This window comes from Vombatus ursinus, unplaced genomic scaffold, assembly GCF_900497805.2.
Source record: "Vombatus ursinus unplaced genomic scaffold, bare-nosed wombat genome assembly UNPS02014941.1, whole genome shotgun sequence".
NCBI classification, from domain to species: Eukaryota; Metazoa; Chordata; class Mammalia; order Diprotodontia; family Vombatidae; genus Vombatus; species Vombatus ursinus.
Window position 1 is genome coordinate 10,435,850 of NW_020954719.1, and position 17,027 is coordinate 10,452,876.

The 17,027-nt window shown below is 44.5% G+C and overlaps 1 protein-coding gene across 1 annotated transcript; it reads right to left on the reverse strand.

Moving 5' to 3' along the window:
• Positions 1 to 5,931: 5,931 nt before the first annotated feature.
• Positions 5,932 to 16,418, reverse strand: LOC114029840 (keratin, type II cuticular Hb5). The gene is made up of 9 exons (XM_027844507.1): positions 15,904 to 16,418; positions 14,352 to 14,560; positions 12,930 to 12,990; positions 12,687 to 12,782; positions 11,812 to 11,976; positions 9,511 to 9,636; positions 8,169 to 8,389; positions 7,669 to 7,700; positions 5,932 to 7,030 (listed from the first exon to the last, which is right to left on the reverse strand). The coding sequence occupies exons 1-9, from the start codon at positions 16,321 to 16,323 to the stop codon at positions 6,837 to 6,839; spliced, it is 1,524 nt and encodes a 507-aa protein (XP_027700308.1). The 5' UTR covers positions 16,324 to 16,418; the 3' UTR covers positions 5,932 to 6,836.
• Between the last annotated feature and the right edge of the window lie 609 nt (positions 16,419 to 17,027).

Genomic DNA, 17,027 nt, shown 5'->3' on the forward strand with positions numbered 1-17,027 from the left:
GTGGGAGTTACACATCTAAGACCCTTTTGAGGGAGCAGGGGCCTAAATCAACTGGGACAAGGAAAGTGAGAGAGGAGAGAGTTTGTCCTTCTCACCTCTTTGCCAGCTGATACTGCTCAGAAGCTGTTAGTCAGGTACCCTGGATATCATCTCTGCTACAGACTGTCTCATCCCACAACACCAACACCCTGTAGTCCTACACAGCAGATTGAATCTCTGTCTGTTCTAGGTCTGGCTCTCAACTCTTGAACTCTCTGAGAAGGTTGGGTCACTGCTACAGCCAGCAGGAGCATCATCTGAAAATATCAGTCTGAGCACAGCAGCCATTGGCTTCTGCGGCCAGCATAGCATGGACCATATGACCTCTGTCCTTTTCTCTTTTTGTAGCCTGAAACTTGTGACTGAACAGAAATCTTTTCCAAGAACAAGAGAAACTTGGAGATTTGTGAGATGTTGTACAGCCACCTATAACTTTTCTTGGTAGCTTGCTGATTTCCTCCCCCAACATCACTTCCTCAAGGGGGAAGAGTCCTTAGGAATACCCAGATGCAAAATCTTTTGAGCAACTCTCTCCTAGGACAGATGGTTCTAAAATGGTATCTCCTAGCCACCACGATTGGGGTCTGTATTGTGTGATGTGAGACATTACACAGCCCTCCAATCTGTGTATCTGATTCACTTCAGTGAGCGTAGACTGTCCTCTGAAAGATTGTCCTTGGGTCATAGTGCATCCCCACCCCCAGCCCCATTCCTGGATAAAATGGTGACGTATTCCCCATCTTCCCCATCAATATTTTTAAGCAAATGAAATCAAGTTTCAGCTAATGAAAGGAGAATTGATGGGAAAAGTAGCAAAAAGGGCTTATCTTAGAAATTATAAAGGATTCAAGCTGGAGAGAACCTTCTAAATAGAACAGAATAGAATAGAAGCTCCAACATTACTAAAATAGTAAAAAAAACTTCACCTCTATTCCTGAGTTTCCACGCCATATTTGTGTGATTTCCCTGAAGTCAAGCCTAGCCTCTTTACTTTATAGATGAGGTCACTGAAGCCCCAAGTGATGAAGTGACTTGCCCCAGGTCACCCAGCTAATTAGCAGCTGAGCTGGAACTCTAAGGTATGTTGTTTCCAATTCAGGGCTCTTTCCACAACATGGTTTTATCAGCCATTATCTGGTCCAGGCCCCTCATTTTAGAAATGTGGGAAATGATGTTCAAAGATGGGAAAGGACTTGCTTCACTTCACACAGCTGTTTCTCACAGCTTGGCGATGATAGTGGGAGGGAAATGGGTAGTTACCAGCTGATCATATCAATGAATCCTCAAGTCTCTTTGTTTTTAGGATTGGTTTTTTCCTTGTTCATTATCTCTAGCTATCTAAGGCCACCTCTTTTTCCTACTTTCGTTGCCTAACCACCTGCTTCTCTATAGCCCTATAGCATGGCACCCCAAGCAGAGGGCCTAGGGAGACTTCTCTAGTAAGTTGTACTCAAGGTGGTCTTGAATTATTGGTCACATTCTGGAGTTCGCAACAGTAAGAGAGACACAGGAAGGAACTATAATGGTTAAAGTCAATGAGGTTCTGGGATTAAGAAAGATGAGAAACATCACAATTCATTTCTTCCTCCAGACCATAAATCGAGGCTTGATATTTAAATAAGGTTGGGGAGGGCAGCTCCTTCGGCCTCTATGTAGGTTGTATTTAGCTCAGTTGGTAGTGCTTGCTTAGTACTTGGGGCTTCAAAGGAAAAAGGATTCTTAGCTATAAGTAGAGCTCTGTTCATCATGTAAATAGGGGTTTATTCAAATGAGGTATATCTCTGTTTTGTTCACCTGTATCTTCTAGGACCACTCACCTACACAATTTGTTGTTTGGGGCTATTGCTCCTTGAGTATTTGTTAGCTACTTTTTGAAGTCTTGTGTTTCTCTTTTGTAAATTCCTCTCAATAAAACTTTGTCTTTTGGTTAGCTTTGGCTCTTAGCATTTAAATTTTTACTTCTCTTCAAAGGAAATGCTGTTGCCATGAGAAACTGCCCTGGAAGCGAGGAAGCACCTCAGAGATGCCAGTTGTCTATCATAAGGAAAACTGGCTGAGAGAATGGGAATGATTCATCACCAGCTAGTTGTAATTATTGGAAAACAGCTTGAGACACATAGCAGCCTCAGATTGGTAATGAAGGATAGACTTGAAAAAAAAAACACAACCAAATAATAAATAACCCCTAATCCAACTGCTGAGGTTTAGAGGCTTGGGATGCTAAGATCCTGAAATAATGACACTCAGGTCCTGCCTGAATGAATTCGACCCAAACCTTCTTTCAGTCAAAGACAAGATTAAAGATCCACCATATTGGCCAGACTCTTAAGGAATCTGAACATTTGTGATGCTCATATTGACAAATGGGCTAGACTGAATCTCAGCCATTGGCTAGATTTTAAGAACCTTAATGGAGACAAGATGGACCCTATATACAGAAAGACTGTGGGAGGGATCTAGAAGTTTGAGATGAATGTGAGAAGGGGTCTAATGAAGATCTGGATGGGAGTGGCCAGTAAGCTGGGATGACTGTGAGGTAACAGAAAAGGATCAGGTGAACACCAGGAATCTAGACCAGGTAGCCAAAGGAGAATGGGGTCTAGATGGTATCAAGGGTGGGAAAGTAACAGACAAAGAAGGGCTGGGTGGGTCAGAGGTAACAGAATTAAGAGATTGGGCATAGCCAACATGAAAGACCAGTTGAATGGAATAACTGGGATGATGTCTCAGGCTAACCGCTAGAGACTTACTTGATCAAGTGGGAAATTTCAAGGAGGGTTCAAGGAGGGGGTTTCCATTCCCCCCTCAAACAAATGGGACCCAAATTCTTATGGGATAAGGGGCAAAGGTCTTGGCTTGGGCCCATACCCCATCACTGCTTTTTAGGCACAATGTTTCCCAATCAGTTTTACCTGTATTTAACCAAGGCAGATTTATACCAACTACTTAAGAAAGATTTAGTGGTAGCTAACTGGCATAGTGGGTTAAGCATTGGACTTGGAGTCAGGAAAACCTGAGTTTGAACTGAACACTTATCAGCTGTGTGACCCTAAGCCTCAATTTCCTCATCTGTAAAATAAAGATAATAATAGCACCTACTTCCCAAGGTTGTTGGGAGGATCAATGTAAACCCTAAAGTGCTACATAAATCTTAGTTATTATTAGGAAATCTATAATCATAGAACTGAAAGGGAAGATTATCTAATCTAGAGCCTTCATTCTACTAAAGAAACTGAGGCTCAGGGAGGTCAACTGACTTGCCCAGAATCACACAGTCATCTGAAATTTACTACTAGGACCAGGATCTAGATCTTCCCATTCTTAGTCTACTAACTTTTTTTTTTCCACTCTAGGACACTGGAATTCCCTTGGGGTACAATTTTTGCAATGTCATGGGAAAGTGGGAGTTTGAAATTAGAAATTTTCTGGAGTTGAAAGTTGACTGTATTGTCATTGAAGCTTATTAGATTATTGAAATTTTTAAGATAAAAAAAAAAGATAGGGAGGGGAGGAAACCTGGTATGAATTCAGAACTCACTACAATCCTATGATCATAGATTTCAAGCTGAAATAGACCATAGAGATCAGTTAGTCTAACCTTCTCATTTTATGGAAAAGGAAACTGAAGTCCAGAGAGATTCAGTGATCTTCCCAGGGTAATATGGTTAACCAGGATCAGAGACAGGATTTGAACTCAGCCCATCCTGACTCCAATCTCAGCACACAGACTATTATATCATATGAAAATACCAGAATCTTTGAGATGAATCTTCAGCAATCACTTAATCCAATAACCCCATTTAAAGATGAGGAAACTGAGTCCCAGAGAAGAGAGGTGATTTGTCCATCTTCACAGAACTTGTGAGGGGCTCATTCAGTCCAACATTACATTCCATCTTTTAAAAAAAGGAGTTCAAGAGGACAAAAAGATTGTCATTTGGTGTCAGGCTTCAAACCCTCTCAGACAATACAACAACCCCAGTGGCTATCAAACCCTCGGGACTAACAACAGAATGGGTTTCACCTTCTCTCAGTCAAAGGAACCTGGAAGGTATCTATGAGCCAATCAACAAACATTTGTTAAGCACTTTACTATGTACCGGTCACTGTGAAGAGTGCTGGTGACACAAAGAAAAAGCATGATTTGTCCCTGTCCCCAGGGTGTTTGCATTCTATTAGGGGAGACATGTACATACGTGATTATAAACAAAATACAAAGTAGATGGAGGGTAATCTCAGAGGGGAAGGCACTAGCTTCTGAGTGGACATGGAAAGATCCCTCACTGAAGCTGGTGCTTCTGTTGAGTCTTGAAGGAAGCCAGGAAGAGATAGTAACAGGGAAAAGAAATTAGAGGGAGAAAATTGCCTGGCAAATGTTGATATCATTGAGGAAAGGAACCATTGTGGCAGGAAACTGGAGAGCAGAGCATATCTTTTATATATTTGCCCACCCTTGGTTCTTTGGGTATGATAATAATAATAATAATAATAAACCTACTCTATGCCAGGCACCATGTGTGCTTCACAAATATTGTCTCATTTGATCTTCACAACAACCCTGGAGGCAGATGTATTATTATCCTCAACCTTCAGATGAGCAAACTGAGGCAGAAGAATTAACTTTCCCAGGGTCACACAGCTAGTAAGTCTCTGAGGGCGGATTTGAACTCAGGTCGCCCTGACTCCAGGCTGATGCTCTATGCGCTGTGCCATCTAGCTGAACTACTTACACCTATGTTCTGGATACTGTGGAGAGATGCAGATTGCCCTTGAGGGACCTCCCATTTGGATGGAGAAGATTGACACCCAATCTAGACCCAGAGGGGGATGGAAAGATAAGGATAGGACTAGGGACACCTGGACAGATGCCAGTGCTGAAGGAGGTGACGGAGAGTGGAACTGAAGAATTCTCATCAAGGAAACAGGGATGTGAAGTTGAGTTGAGAAGCAGACATATAGGGCAAGTCTCAGCAGAAGGAAAGGGCGGGGGTTTTAGCAGGAAAAATGGTCAATGTAGTCTCAGAGACATGGCAGCTAGTTTTGCCTGGATGGAGTGGTTTCCAGGATTAGGGAATCTGGGCTGATAAGAAGGATTAAATGGTCATGGTAGGGGGAGAACCATATTTGGAGAGGCCTTAAAACTTCAGCAGGGAAGTTTGGCTTGGATATGGGAAGCCAAAGAGAGGCGATATGCTCAGGCAGTCCTCATGGCATCCTAATGCCTACTTCTCTGTAGTGGATGGATGGCAAGGGGAAGAAATGAGGGATAGGGAAGGTGGTGGGGAGGCTCCTGTTCTCCTCCAGCAGTGAATTGATAAAGGCCTAGGCTAAGGTGAGGATTGTAGAGATGAACAGGCAAGGGTAAAGTGAAGAGATGAACATTGCAGAGAAAGAATGTGTAGAATTTGGTGAGAATTGAACAATAGCAAGATGGAGGCATGGAGGTGGGTTGCTATTGACATCCTGGGGGTAGGGAAATGGTGAGCTCAGTCTTGGCAGATTTCTTGTCCTTTTTTTTTTTTTTGAAGACTGGGTTTCCCAATCTTTCCCAGGCTGGAAGTTCAGTAACCATTCATGGGGCTGATCCCAATACTGACTGGCACAGAAGCTTTAACATGCCCTGTTTTTCCCACTTGGGTTGGTTTCCCATTCCCTTGGCAGCTGGGTGGTCCTGTCTCCTGGAGGACTCACCGTATTCTTGCTAAACTTAGTGTGGACACCCAGCCAGTGTTAGCCTTCCTGTGTCTCAGAACTCCTGAACTGGAGCAATCCACCAGCCTTTGCCTCCCCAGCAGAAGGGACTGCGGGCATGTACCACCACAACAGGCTCAGTCTTGACATGTTAATGTCTCCTGGGACACCCACCCCATTTGTTCAAATACACACCTCTGAAACGTTGCAACAGTTTATTGAAATAAAGAATGAGACAACCAGAAGGCAAGGCACCCACAGACATTTACAACAAAGAGGGATATACAAGAAGTGGCCAAACCTTATTCTCCACCCTTTTTCATTCCATTAGTAAAACACCTTTTGTACACAGTGGGAGGAGAACTGAAGCAATCACTATTTCCATCCAGTTTTCTCTGAAATGTATAAAGGTGCAAGACACATGTGAAGTCCTCTTACCCAAGTGCTATAGGTAGAAGGAATTCTATGCTATAACCAGCTTCTCAACTGCAAAACCACATCAGGAGGTTAGCCAGAACAGGTTAACCCAAAAGAAGGAAGACAATCATAGACAAAACCACACAAAACAGTCAATTGCTTCCTGAAAGACAACCCTGGACGTTTAACTCCCTAGTTTCCTGGCTGGGAGAGGGGAGGTACTGGAGTTGAATTTCTCTTTCCATTGAATTTTTAGGCTATGGAAGTCATGTTTTGTAGCCTCAAAAAACCTCTACCCAGAGGGATGGGTAAATTTCCCAGTTGTACTGCCACTAGGGCATAATTGGTAGTATCTTAGAGGGTGATGGTAGAAGTGAGATGATTAATACAAAGATGACAATACTATGATGAGTGGGGCTTAACTGGAGGGTTAAGGGAGTTAAAAATGAGTCCTTAAATGGAAGTCAAATGGAAACCTGGAAATTAGTTCCCTAAAATGGGAGCCAGGTGGTGGGATGGAAAGGGAGATTTCATGGAGTGTGATTTGATGGAGGTAAAAGGAGAAGGATTGGTATTCAGGAACACAGCCTCAAGGAAGCAACAACACAGACACTCCATTCATCGTCAGTTCTGCGGCAGGAAGTTGGGAGGGTGGTGGGAGTGTGCTTTTTGCATGAGATCCCAGCTCTCTATGCAAAGCGAACCGACCGGCTGCTCCCACAGCTGAAGCCCAAGGAACGGGGCTGGCAGGGGGCACAGGAATCAGGTGCCATCACTGTGTAGCTGCCCCCAGAGGCAGAAGGACCAGAGGCAATCTGGAGTCCTGGGGTGGTGCTGCAGGTGAGACCCCCACAGGTCACTCCACCCCGGGAACTGCTAACGCCTGTGGGATGAGAGATAGAGATGGTGAAGGGACCTAATTGACTGATCTCACACATTTCCTGTTCCCATCCAGAATTCAGGGCATGCCATAGGATCAGCTATCATCAAGTAGATGTCGAATAGTGTCTAGGTCATGGAATTTAAGAGCTGGATAGGACCTTGGAAATCATCTTGTACAACTGCCTCATTTTATAGATGGGAAAACCAAGACCTAAAGAAATAAGGTGGCTTCCCCAATATTGTAAAAGTAGTTAACTGCAAGGATAATACTAGAATTTAAGGCTTCTAACTCAGGGATCCAGTGCCCTAAAACTGCTTTTATTCTCAACATCAGAACTGGTTGATCTTAGGAAAGGAGTGGGAGGAAGCAAGTCAGTTAGGATGAAGCGGCAGCCTAGAAATGGTGATTGTCTTCCTCGGTTCTTATAGTCCACATGGCTGCCACTATCAGAAAGCTATTTGCTATAGCTTTAGTCCCTGCAATCCACCCTCTCCCCTGGGACTTCCTGAGAACCCTTCTGGACACATGGCTGGAGACCCACTGAACTGTGTAGATTACGGACCCAGATGTTTAAACTATAACCACCAGCTTTGCCCAACAAGCCATGTCATCAAAGGGTTTGGATGAAGGATACTTACAGACATTCACAGATCCCACTCCTTCACACAGCCTATGGGGAAAGGAAAAGGGAGAGAGGTTAGGCCTGCACATCTCAATTCATCTTCCTTGAGCTAAGAGAACTATGTTCATGGTGTCATTGCAGGGCACTCACAGGGATGGAGGGAATGTCTCTGGGTCCTGAACCCTTTGGGGAAGGCTTGTCTTTCTTTTATTCCCCAAACCTAAAGTCTCTGTAGGATATTCAAGTTTTATTTTCCACCTATTCAAAATTTCTCTTGTAGTTGTACCTATTGTGTTTAGAATTAGCAGAAATGTCTGATGGTTGTAGGTGCTATGATCCCTAAGCCACCTGGTCTGGCCCCATATTCCACAATTGCTCTTGGTAGGCCATGCCAGAATTTCACATTAGAAAGTTCTTCATCTCTAGCATTGAGCTCTTCTGCTTCAATGGCCAGAGAAAGAGTTGCATGGGATTTTCATTCTTTCTACATTCCTTCATGTCTCTGGTAGGTCTCACCTGTGCTCCTCGCCTTCCAACAGCCGTTTGTAGGTGGCAATCTCAATGTCCAGCCCCAGCTTGGAGTTCATGACCTCCTGGTATTCCTTCAACAGACATGCCATGTCCTGTTTGGCCTTCTGTAGGGCACCCTCCAGCTCAGATAACTTGCTCTTGGCATCATTGAGGGCAGCCTCACCCTGCTGTTCAGTCTCTGCCACTGCGGCCTCTAGTTTACAGCGCTATGGGGGAGGGGAACAGAGGGAGAAAGGAATGAGAAAATATCTTCTGGTTGCACCACATGATGGGGAAAGAAAGGATGGTTGAGGGGTTCTGGAAGAAGAAGGATATGGGCTGGGATCAGTAGCCAGGGGAGAGACGGGGAAATGGGAAAGATAGGTAGGAAGAAAGTGGTTCTTGGCTTCTTGATTTTTATCCTACCAGTTATACCTTCATCTAATTTTTTTAATCCCTCTAGGTTCTCTGTCAGAGCTATCCCACAGCAATGAGATATCATAGGATTTAGAGATAAAAATTGCCAGGTGGCACCATGGATAGTGTTGGGTCTGGAGTCAAGATGACCTGAATTCAAATCTGGTCTCAGATACTTACTAGCTTTATGACCCTAGGCAAGTCACTTAACTGCTGTTTGCCTCAGTTTACTCAACTCTAAAATGGAGACAACAATAGCACCTACCTCACAGGGTTGTTGTGAGGATTAAATAAGATAATAGTTGCAAAGTGCTTAGCATAGTGCCTAGCCCATAATGGTCATTTACTAAATAGTTGTCTCTTTCCTTCCTAAAAGACCTTACGAGGTCATCTAGTCCAGTACTTTCATCTCAAAGATGAGGAAAGTAGGCCTCAGAGAGATTAAGTGACTGAGGTCATACAGATGGTTGACTCCCATTTTATAACTCTTCAGGGTAATTTTCCACAATATCCCTTTGCAGTTCATGTCATAATTTCACATTAGAAAGTGCTTCATAACTGACCGTAATCTCTCCTTCTGGAGTGATTAGAGATAGTTCCTTGGAATTTTTCATATCTAAATGGATGGGGGTACCCAACTTTTACATTCCTCAGAGTTGAGTCTCTTCTACTGACTCCAGAGTCCATGGGAGTCAATGACAACACTCTCATTTTTACCCAGCCCCACAAAATGTGTGAAACTGTAAAGCTTCTAATAAATCCTCTGGGTTTCCCCATTTGGAAAATGAGCCCTGAGCAATTCATCCCTAAAGCTTCCCATACTGAAGCTGAGTTCAGAAAAGTCTGTATAAGTCATTGGCTTTGGAAGGGGAAGAAGGAGAAAGGGTTGTAGGGGCATTTGCACAAAGATTTTCCTCCTTATCTCTCGTACCTGACACTTGGCGTTCTCAATCTCAGCTGTCAGCCTTTGAATGATGCGGTTCAGTTCATTCATCTCCTCCTTGGTCCTTCGAAGGCTCTCCCCATGGCGGATCACTGTGGCCTTCATTTCCTCACACTGCGGGGAACATGATAGATGGAAGTGATTAAAGAAGCCAGTCCCACTGTCAGCAACAGGGACACTTGTAGCTCTCCTGCTAAGAAGCCTAAACGGATTTTATCACTTCCAGTCATACTCCATCCTTGTATCCCCCAATTCAACTTCTCACACTTCTGAACCTTCACCGAAGTTATTCCCAGCCTTGGACATCCTCCACCTACTTCTTCTCTCAATCCTTCCATCTATTTTCTTCCTTCAAACTCTCCTCCTCCAGAAAGCCTTCCCCAACAAGTACACCCACCATACTCCTACTCCCTCAGCTATACTCTGCTCAGTCACAGGACCATAGACCTGGAACTATTCTTCCACTTAATTTTATAGATGAGGAAGCTCATTTATAAAAGGAGTTAGCTGATTTGACCAAAGTCAAACATGTACTAAATGTCAGGGCTAGGTTCAGAAACCAAGTACTCTGAATCCAAATCTGACTCCCTTTCATTGCACTAGGGAACGATGTGCAGTCATCTGTCTGGCTAGATCTAAGTCTGCCATTTTCTCTCTGCAGCTGTATCTCTATCATGGAGTTCTATATCACACATCCCAGATATCCATCCCATCTCTTACATTAGAGTAAGAACTCTCCCATTGTAGGACACATTCCAGTAGAATGCCAGTTCCTTGAGAGCACGGACTGTTTTTAATTTTAGTTTTTAATTCTTAGTACCTTGAACATAGTAGTTACTTAATAAATGCTTGCTGGATTAGACTGGCTTGGACTGGGTTGCCTCTTCCTTCTGGCTTTTCCCCAGCAAATAGTATTGTTATTATTATCATTATTTTAGGAGTTAAAGGGGTGCCAATGAGGCAGAGAGTACTAATGCAGGTAAGAAGAGTGACCAACTGGGACTGAATTAGAAAGGGATGCAAGTATAAGGTGAATTTGGAAATACATAGATTTCCATGAGTATTTAGAATCAGAGAATTATGAAATGTTAGAGATGGAAGGAACTTTAGAGGTCATTTAGTGCAAAGTTCTTATTTTATAGGTGAGAAGATCTTCACCATGGTGGATTAATCTATGGCTTTCACTTCATCAAAATTTATGGGATAATGGGACTATCTGAGCTTCTAAGAGGTTGAGTGGGTTACCAGAGGTCACACCACTGTTAAGATCAGAAAACTGGGGCTAGGAAAAACACTCATTTGCTAGGAAATTGGGACTAGGAAAAAAAAAACAAGCTCTCATGTGATGGGATGGAATTAAGCATGGTAACTTTCCTGATGGGTTTTCTTTGTTTTGTACTCACTGAAAGGCAGTTTTATGACACCTAGCTCATGAGTATTCGTTTGAATACCATTTTGTGAATCAAAGAATAAGGCCTGGCATAGAGCTGGCAATCTAACACTTTATGGTGAGGCTTATAGATCTATGTCTCTAACATGACTGTAGATCTGCAGTCTGACCCTTTGTGCTTTCACTCCTGACTTAGTTTCCTCTACCTCTATGGATGGGATTGGAAATTTCATTTGGAAATGCTTCTCACAGAGCTGTAGAGGGCTCTGAGAATCTCTCTCCATTTTGAAGAGCTCTTCCTGTGTCCTGGAGTTTGGCTGTCTCAGGCAAATGTACAAGGCGATGGCCATACTGACCCCATACTTGATAGAGCTCTGTGTGTGTGTGTGTGTCTGTGTATGTGTATGTGTGTATACCACATGATATCAGCATGAGAAAGGCAGATATGGAGCAGAAGAAGAAGGTTAGAAAGCTAATGACTGGGTAGGAATAGAAGGAGTAGAAAGAATGAAAAAGAATAAAGAAAGCTAAAGATCAGGAGGAAAACAGACAAGGAGAGAGCAGGCTTGGGGGTGTGATCTGAAAGACAGACAACCCCTTTACGTACAAGCTCAGCACAATGTGGTAGAAAGATGATTGGATTTGGCATCAGGGCATTTGTGTCTTTAAATCCCAGCTCTAACACTTAACCATGCGACTATGGGCAATTCACATCAGCTCTTGGGGACTCCTATTTCTTCATCGGTGAAATGTATTACAGTATATATAATGCCTACCTTACAAGCTTGTGATAAAAGGATTCTTTAGCCCTTAAAGCACTATAGAAAATTGAGTTATTATACCACCATCCCTCCCTGCACACATCTGACCCACCAAAGGGTCTAAAGCTACTGATATACCTTAGTGCGGTACCAGGATTCGGCCTCAGCCCGGCTACGGCTAGCAATGTCATCATACTGAGCCTTGATCTCAGCCACTATGCAGTCCATGTTCAGGTCACGGCTGTTGTCCATCTTGACAATGACTGAAGTGTCTGAGATTTGTGATTGGAGGAGCCGAATCTCCTGTGGAGGCCAACATTCAATACATTCAGGCCAGTCCCTCCCACCGCTAGAAGACAGAGGAAAGCCCTCCCTAGCGGCCAGGCAGGGACTCAAGCCATAGCTGCTCACACAGGCATTTACATATACATGTACATACAAACAAGAAAACACACATGTACAGATATATATCTTACTTCACATATAGCCAAACACATGCTTCCAAACACACACATGTATCAGAGACCCACGTGCTCACATAGACGTATGAATAGACAAAAGTACAGGCTTGCATAAAAACAGTCATATGTATAGACATACATACAATGTCATACATGTAGACACATAGATGCCCCACGTACACTCTTGTCGACTTGAAATGCTGTGTTTATGTTAATAATAGAGGGCTGTTCTCAAAGGCAGGAAGGCCTGGACTCAAGTCCTAACTCCGACACATACTGACCCCAGGACCCTGAACACGACGCTAACTCTCCAAGGCTAAGTCACAGGCCAGGCGCCAGCCATCTGTCTTGGTGGAGGTCGAGTTCTTTCTTGGTAGTTCCTGACACCAGCTGAAATCACTAGTCCACTAAACTCACATTTGTATGCATAGACAAGCACAGCAATGTCCAGCTCATTATCGCTCACATTCACATATCCACGTGCAAGCATCCTCACGCGTGCACACACACGCCCCAGGGCTGGCTCCTCAGCTTTCTCCCCATCCCCCTCACCTCCTCATATAAGGCTTTCAAGAAGCTGATCTCCTCTATCAGAGCTTCGGCATTGGCCTCCAGGTCAGATTTCCGCAAGTAGGCGCAGTCCACATCCTGAAAGTGGGGAGGAAAGGGAGCAGAGAAGCATGTGATGGCAGGCCTCCCATGGAAGCCCCTTTGGGCTCATGGGTGTGGGGGATTCCACCCCAAAGAGGCTACTAGAAGGATGGGTGTGTTTGCCGTTTCTCTTGGCTTACTTACCTTCTTTAGTATCACAAATTCATTCTCAGCCGTGGCCCTGAGGGCCACCTCCTCTTCGTACCTGGGCATGGAGAGACAGAAGATCAGAAGCTGAGAAGCGGGGCCCATGTTCTGAGCTGAGCCTCATGACCCAGGTCCAACAATCAAAATGAAAGCTCCCTCATACACTCACTACTTCTTTCTAGTGTACTGTCTCATACCTGCTCTGTGCTTTCATTATTCATGGGCCAATGAATAGAAGCAGCTTGGAATGATAAGTAGAGCGTGCTTCCTGACTGGGAGCCAGTGAGACCTGACTTCAAATCCCACCCCAGACACTTACTAACTATGTGGTCCTGTGCAAGTTACTTAATATCTCAGGGCCACAGGCAATTCTCTAAAATTCTGAGTTCAATTCTGGTCTCAGATACTTACTAGCTGTGGGACCCTGGGCAAGTCCCTTAACTACTGTCTGCCTCAGTTTCCTCAACTGTAAAATGAGGATCACAATAGCACCTGCCTTCCAAAGTTGTTACAAGGATTGAATGAAATACTATTTGTAAAGCATTTAGCACAGTGTTTGGTATATAGCAGGTGTCTAATAAATGTGTATCCCCTTCCCTTTCCTTTCCCCTAAATTGAATAGGCTCTGATCTGCATTGGTGAAGGGATGTAGAAAAAGGGATGTGTAAACAGTAGGGCACTGGACTTAGAGTCAGAAAGCTGGAAGTAAGAGGTTAAATGACTAGCTGTGTGAGTCACTTAATCTCTTAAGGTCTCAGTTTTCTCATCTATAAAATGAGGGGGTTGGATTCCACGTTCTCTAAGGTCCCTTCCAAGTCTGAATCTATAATTCTATGATCCACTTCAAGCTGAATTCTCTGCCAACCCCAAGATTCCCATTTTTCTTGGCCAAGCTGGCTTGGCTTAGGAAATGCAAACTCAATTATGGGAGTCTCATTGCATTAGAAAGTATACACTTCTCCCAAACAGGAAATGTCAGCCATGGCACTTCATACAGAAGAAGGTCTTGTATTACCCAATGCTTGGGACAAACCCTACCACAGGAAATCCCTCTCTCTATATAGGAGAATCAGGAGATCTTTTTCATAAAACTGACTTGCAGAAGTCAGCCATTGGGCTTGGTAGGCCTTTAGCACATTGGACAGGCCTATATACGTTTCTAACCTTACCTCTCCTAAAATTAGTTCCATCTGCTACATTACTGTTTTGTTAACTCAAGTCATGAAACAAACCATGAGCCCATGTTTTCTCATGTAATTGAGGTAAAATTGTGGCCCAAGATCACTCGCACAATGAATAAGCCTCCCTGCCCTCACCGGGTCCCTTCCCAACCTCTTTAAATCAAGTTGTTTAAAAATGCCAAGCTTCAGAATCACCTCCCACGAGGATCTCTGAATTCCCTCTCCCCCCATCACTCACTTCTTCTTGTAGCCCTCCAGCACCTCCTGCATGTGATTGAGCTCAGAGGACAGGCGTCCACTGTCGGCCTCCACGCACTCCAGCTCCCGCTTCAGGGTCTCGATGTAGCCATTGAACAGAGGCTCCATGTTGCTTTGGCAGCATCTCTGGTTCTGGTAGAAGTTCCATTTGGTCTCTAGAAGCTTGTTCTGCTGCTCTAGGAACCGAACCTGCAGTACCAGGGAGAGAGATATAGTGGGAGAGCCTGCCACTGCCCGAAGGAGAATTAACCATACTTGTCTCTAGGATGCCATCTTTGCCACAGGGTAAAGTTGTTCCCTAACTGTCCTCTGTTTTCTCGGGAAGGAAAACACAAAAGAACAGTTTCCACTCGGAGTGTCTCAGTGCGGGCTTTGCCTTTCTTAGGGAAGTCCCTAACTGGTTGCCTGGAACATTGAAACCAATTAAATAATATGCACACGAGAAGATGCCGCTGGACTGATACCATCTATTGCCTTTAAGTATTCTTAGAAAGCATCATTACACATAGTATTTAAGAAATGTCTGTTGAATGTATCATTGGGCACCTTAGTTTTAGTGAGACCATCAGGGTCAATCCTGCAGAAGGAGCACCCAGATTGCGACCAGGAAGAAGGGCAGAAGCTTATCATTTGCCTCTCCCTAGCCTCCTTTCTTCCACTGGCTGCTGAGCAATTAGCAAAATACATCTGCTCCTTCCATGGTTTTCCATCCTTCTAACCAAATGTAGAAAGGCGTCCCTCAGAAAAGCAGGAAGAATTTTGACTTGAGAGACAGACTGGATCTATCACTGGCAAGTTAGAAGATGGAACAGTAAGCTCACCTGTCTGACCTTTGTTGAAAAGAGTATTTCCACCTCTGGCACTATATTTGGAGTCAAAGGACCTAGGCCTGGATCTTTGTTCTTACCATCTCTGTGACCTTGGCCTATCTGTTGTCTCTCTCAGTATCTGTTTTCTCCTTATTTATAAAATGATGGGGTTGGACTGATTTCTGCTATACCTTCCAGCTCTAAATATATGAAAAGCTATTAAGTAGTTTCCTACCCAACCTACCCAGACCCTCAGTTTTCTCACCTTTAGAATGGAGATAGTAATATTTATTCTTCCCATCTCATCAGTCTATCATGAGGATTGAATGACATAAGGTCATATTTTGAAAATTATAAATGCTATGCCAATTTGAGGTATTGTTGTTTTTCTGCTTTCTGGGTGTGTCCCATTCTCCCCATCAGACTGGGAGTTCTCAGAGACCTGTGCTCTTTCCCTCTATGTTACTGCCCAATGCTCAGCTCTGCATGAAAGATGAGAGGCCACATGGTGCAGCAGGTGGATGCCCCATCACACAATGGGGCAGTGAGTTGGAGCCAGAGCACCTGGGTTCACATTCTACCTTTGCTCTTCCTCTGAGCTGCCATTTTTTCACTTGTAAAATGAAGAGGTTGAATTAGATGGCCCCTGAGTCCCCTTCTGCCTCTCTAAATGGATGATCCCAATATCCTATGATTCAGAAAGAGCTAAGAGGTGACACTGACCTTATCGATGAAGGCGGCGAACTTGCTATTGAGACACTTGATCTGTTCCTTCTCCTCATGCTTCACGCACTGGGCATTGGGGTCGATCTCCAGGTTGAGGGGGGTCAGGAGGCTCTCGTTGACAGACACGGTGGTGATGCAGGGGGTGCTGGGCCCGCACACTCCCCCAGAGCGGTAGCCGAAGCTCCGGCCGCAGCCCACGGAACGGTAGCTTCCGACGGAGATTCGGGGGCCACAGGACCCCACATTACATAGGCTGCGGCTGCCAAAGCCGGTCAGTCCTCTGTAGCAGGACACCCCACGGTATGGGGCAGCAGTAATGCAACAGCGGTTGCCTGTCTTGGGGGCCACAGCTGAGCAGGAGCTGAAGTTTCTGGTGATACCACATCCCGAACTAATACGATAGGAACGGCAAGACATCTTGCTGGTGGGGTCTGAGTGGTGGAGTATGGAGAATGGATGGGTACCAGCAGCAAGAGAATGGGGCTCAGATTCCTTCTAACCTCCCTGATCCAACTGAGTCCTTTTATTAGTGGGCAGAGGTGGGGTTGGCTGCATAAAAGGAGTGAAAAGGCATTTTATCTTGTTTATTAGCTTGGGGAGTTTGCCAGCAACTCCCCAAAGACTCATCTTAATGGTGAGCTCAGAGGCGACTCTGGGGCGATGTAAGAGTATTGAAGATGTTATTAGGAACACAGTGTGTTTGCACTTTTCATCTTCAAAGCTCGTTTACATACATTAAGTAATTAATTTTCACAGTCTCCCTGTGAGGTATCCCCAACCCACACTCAGAGACTGAGCTGCCTCCTAAACAAACAGACTAGGGGTAGGGGGGATCAGAAGATGAGCTGTAGGGGACGTGAAACATGTTGGGTGTCTCAAGGTTTCTAACAGTTGGACTTCCAGGACTGACTTGAACTTTGAAGAAATCATTACATCCATCTCCTGCCTCCATTCAGGATTCACCATCCTCTTATCAACTCTCTCTTATTCTTGAACTAAACACAGCTCCATTGGCATAAAGGTTGGAGGGTACCAGACCTATACTTTGGTGCCTAGAAGAGTGATCCTGAGAGGGCATTGTGGTTATTCTCCTGCCTCCCAAATGCCTATAGAGGATAGAA

Coding starts and splice junctions, on each gene's coding strand:
- LOC114029840 (XM_027844507.1), bottom strand. CDS start 16,323: ATGTCTTGCCGTTCCTATCGTATTAGTTCGGGATGTGGTATCACCAGA. Junction 14,561..15,903: donor TCGCCGCCTTCATCGATAAG/GTCAGTGTCACC, acceptor CTGGTACTGCAG/GTTCGGTTCCTAGAGCAGCA. Junction 8,390..9,510: donor TTGAGAACGCCAAGTGTCAG/GTACGAGAGATA, acceptor CCTCCCCCATAG/CGCTGTAAACTAGAGGCCGC.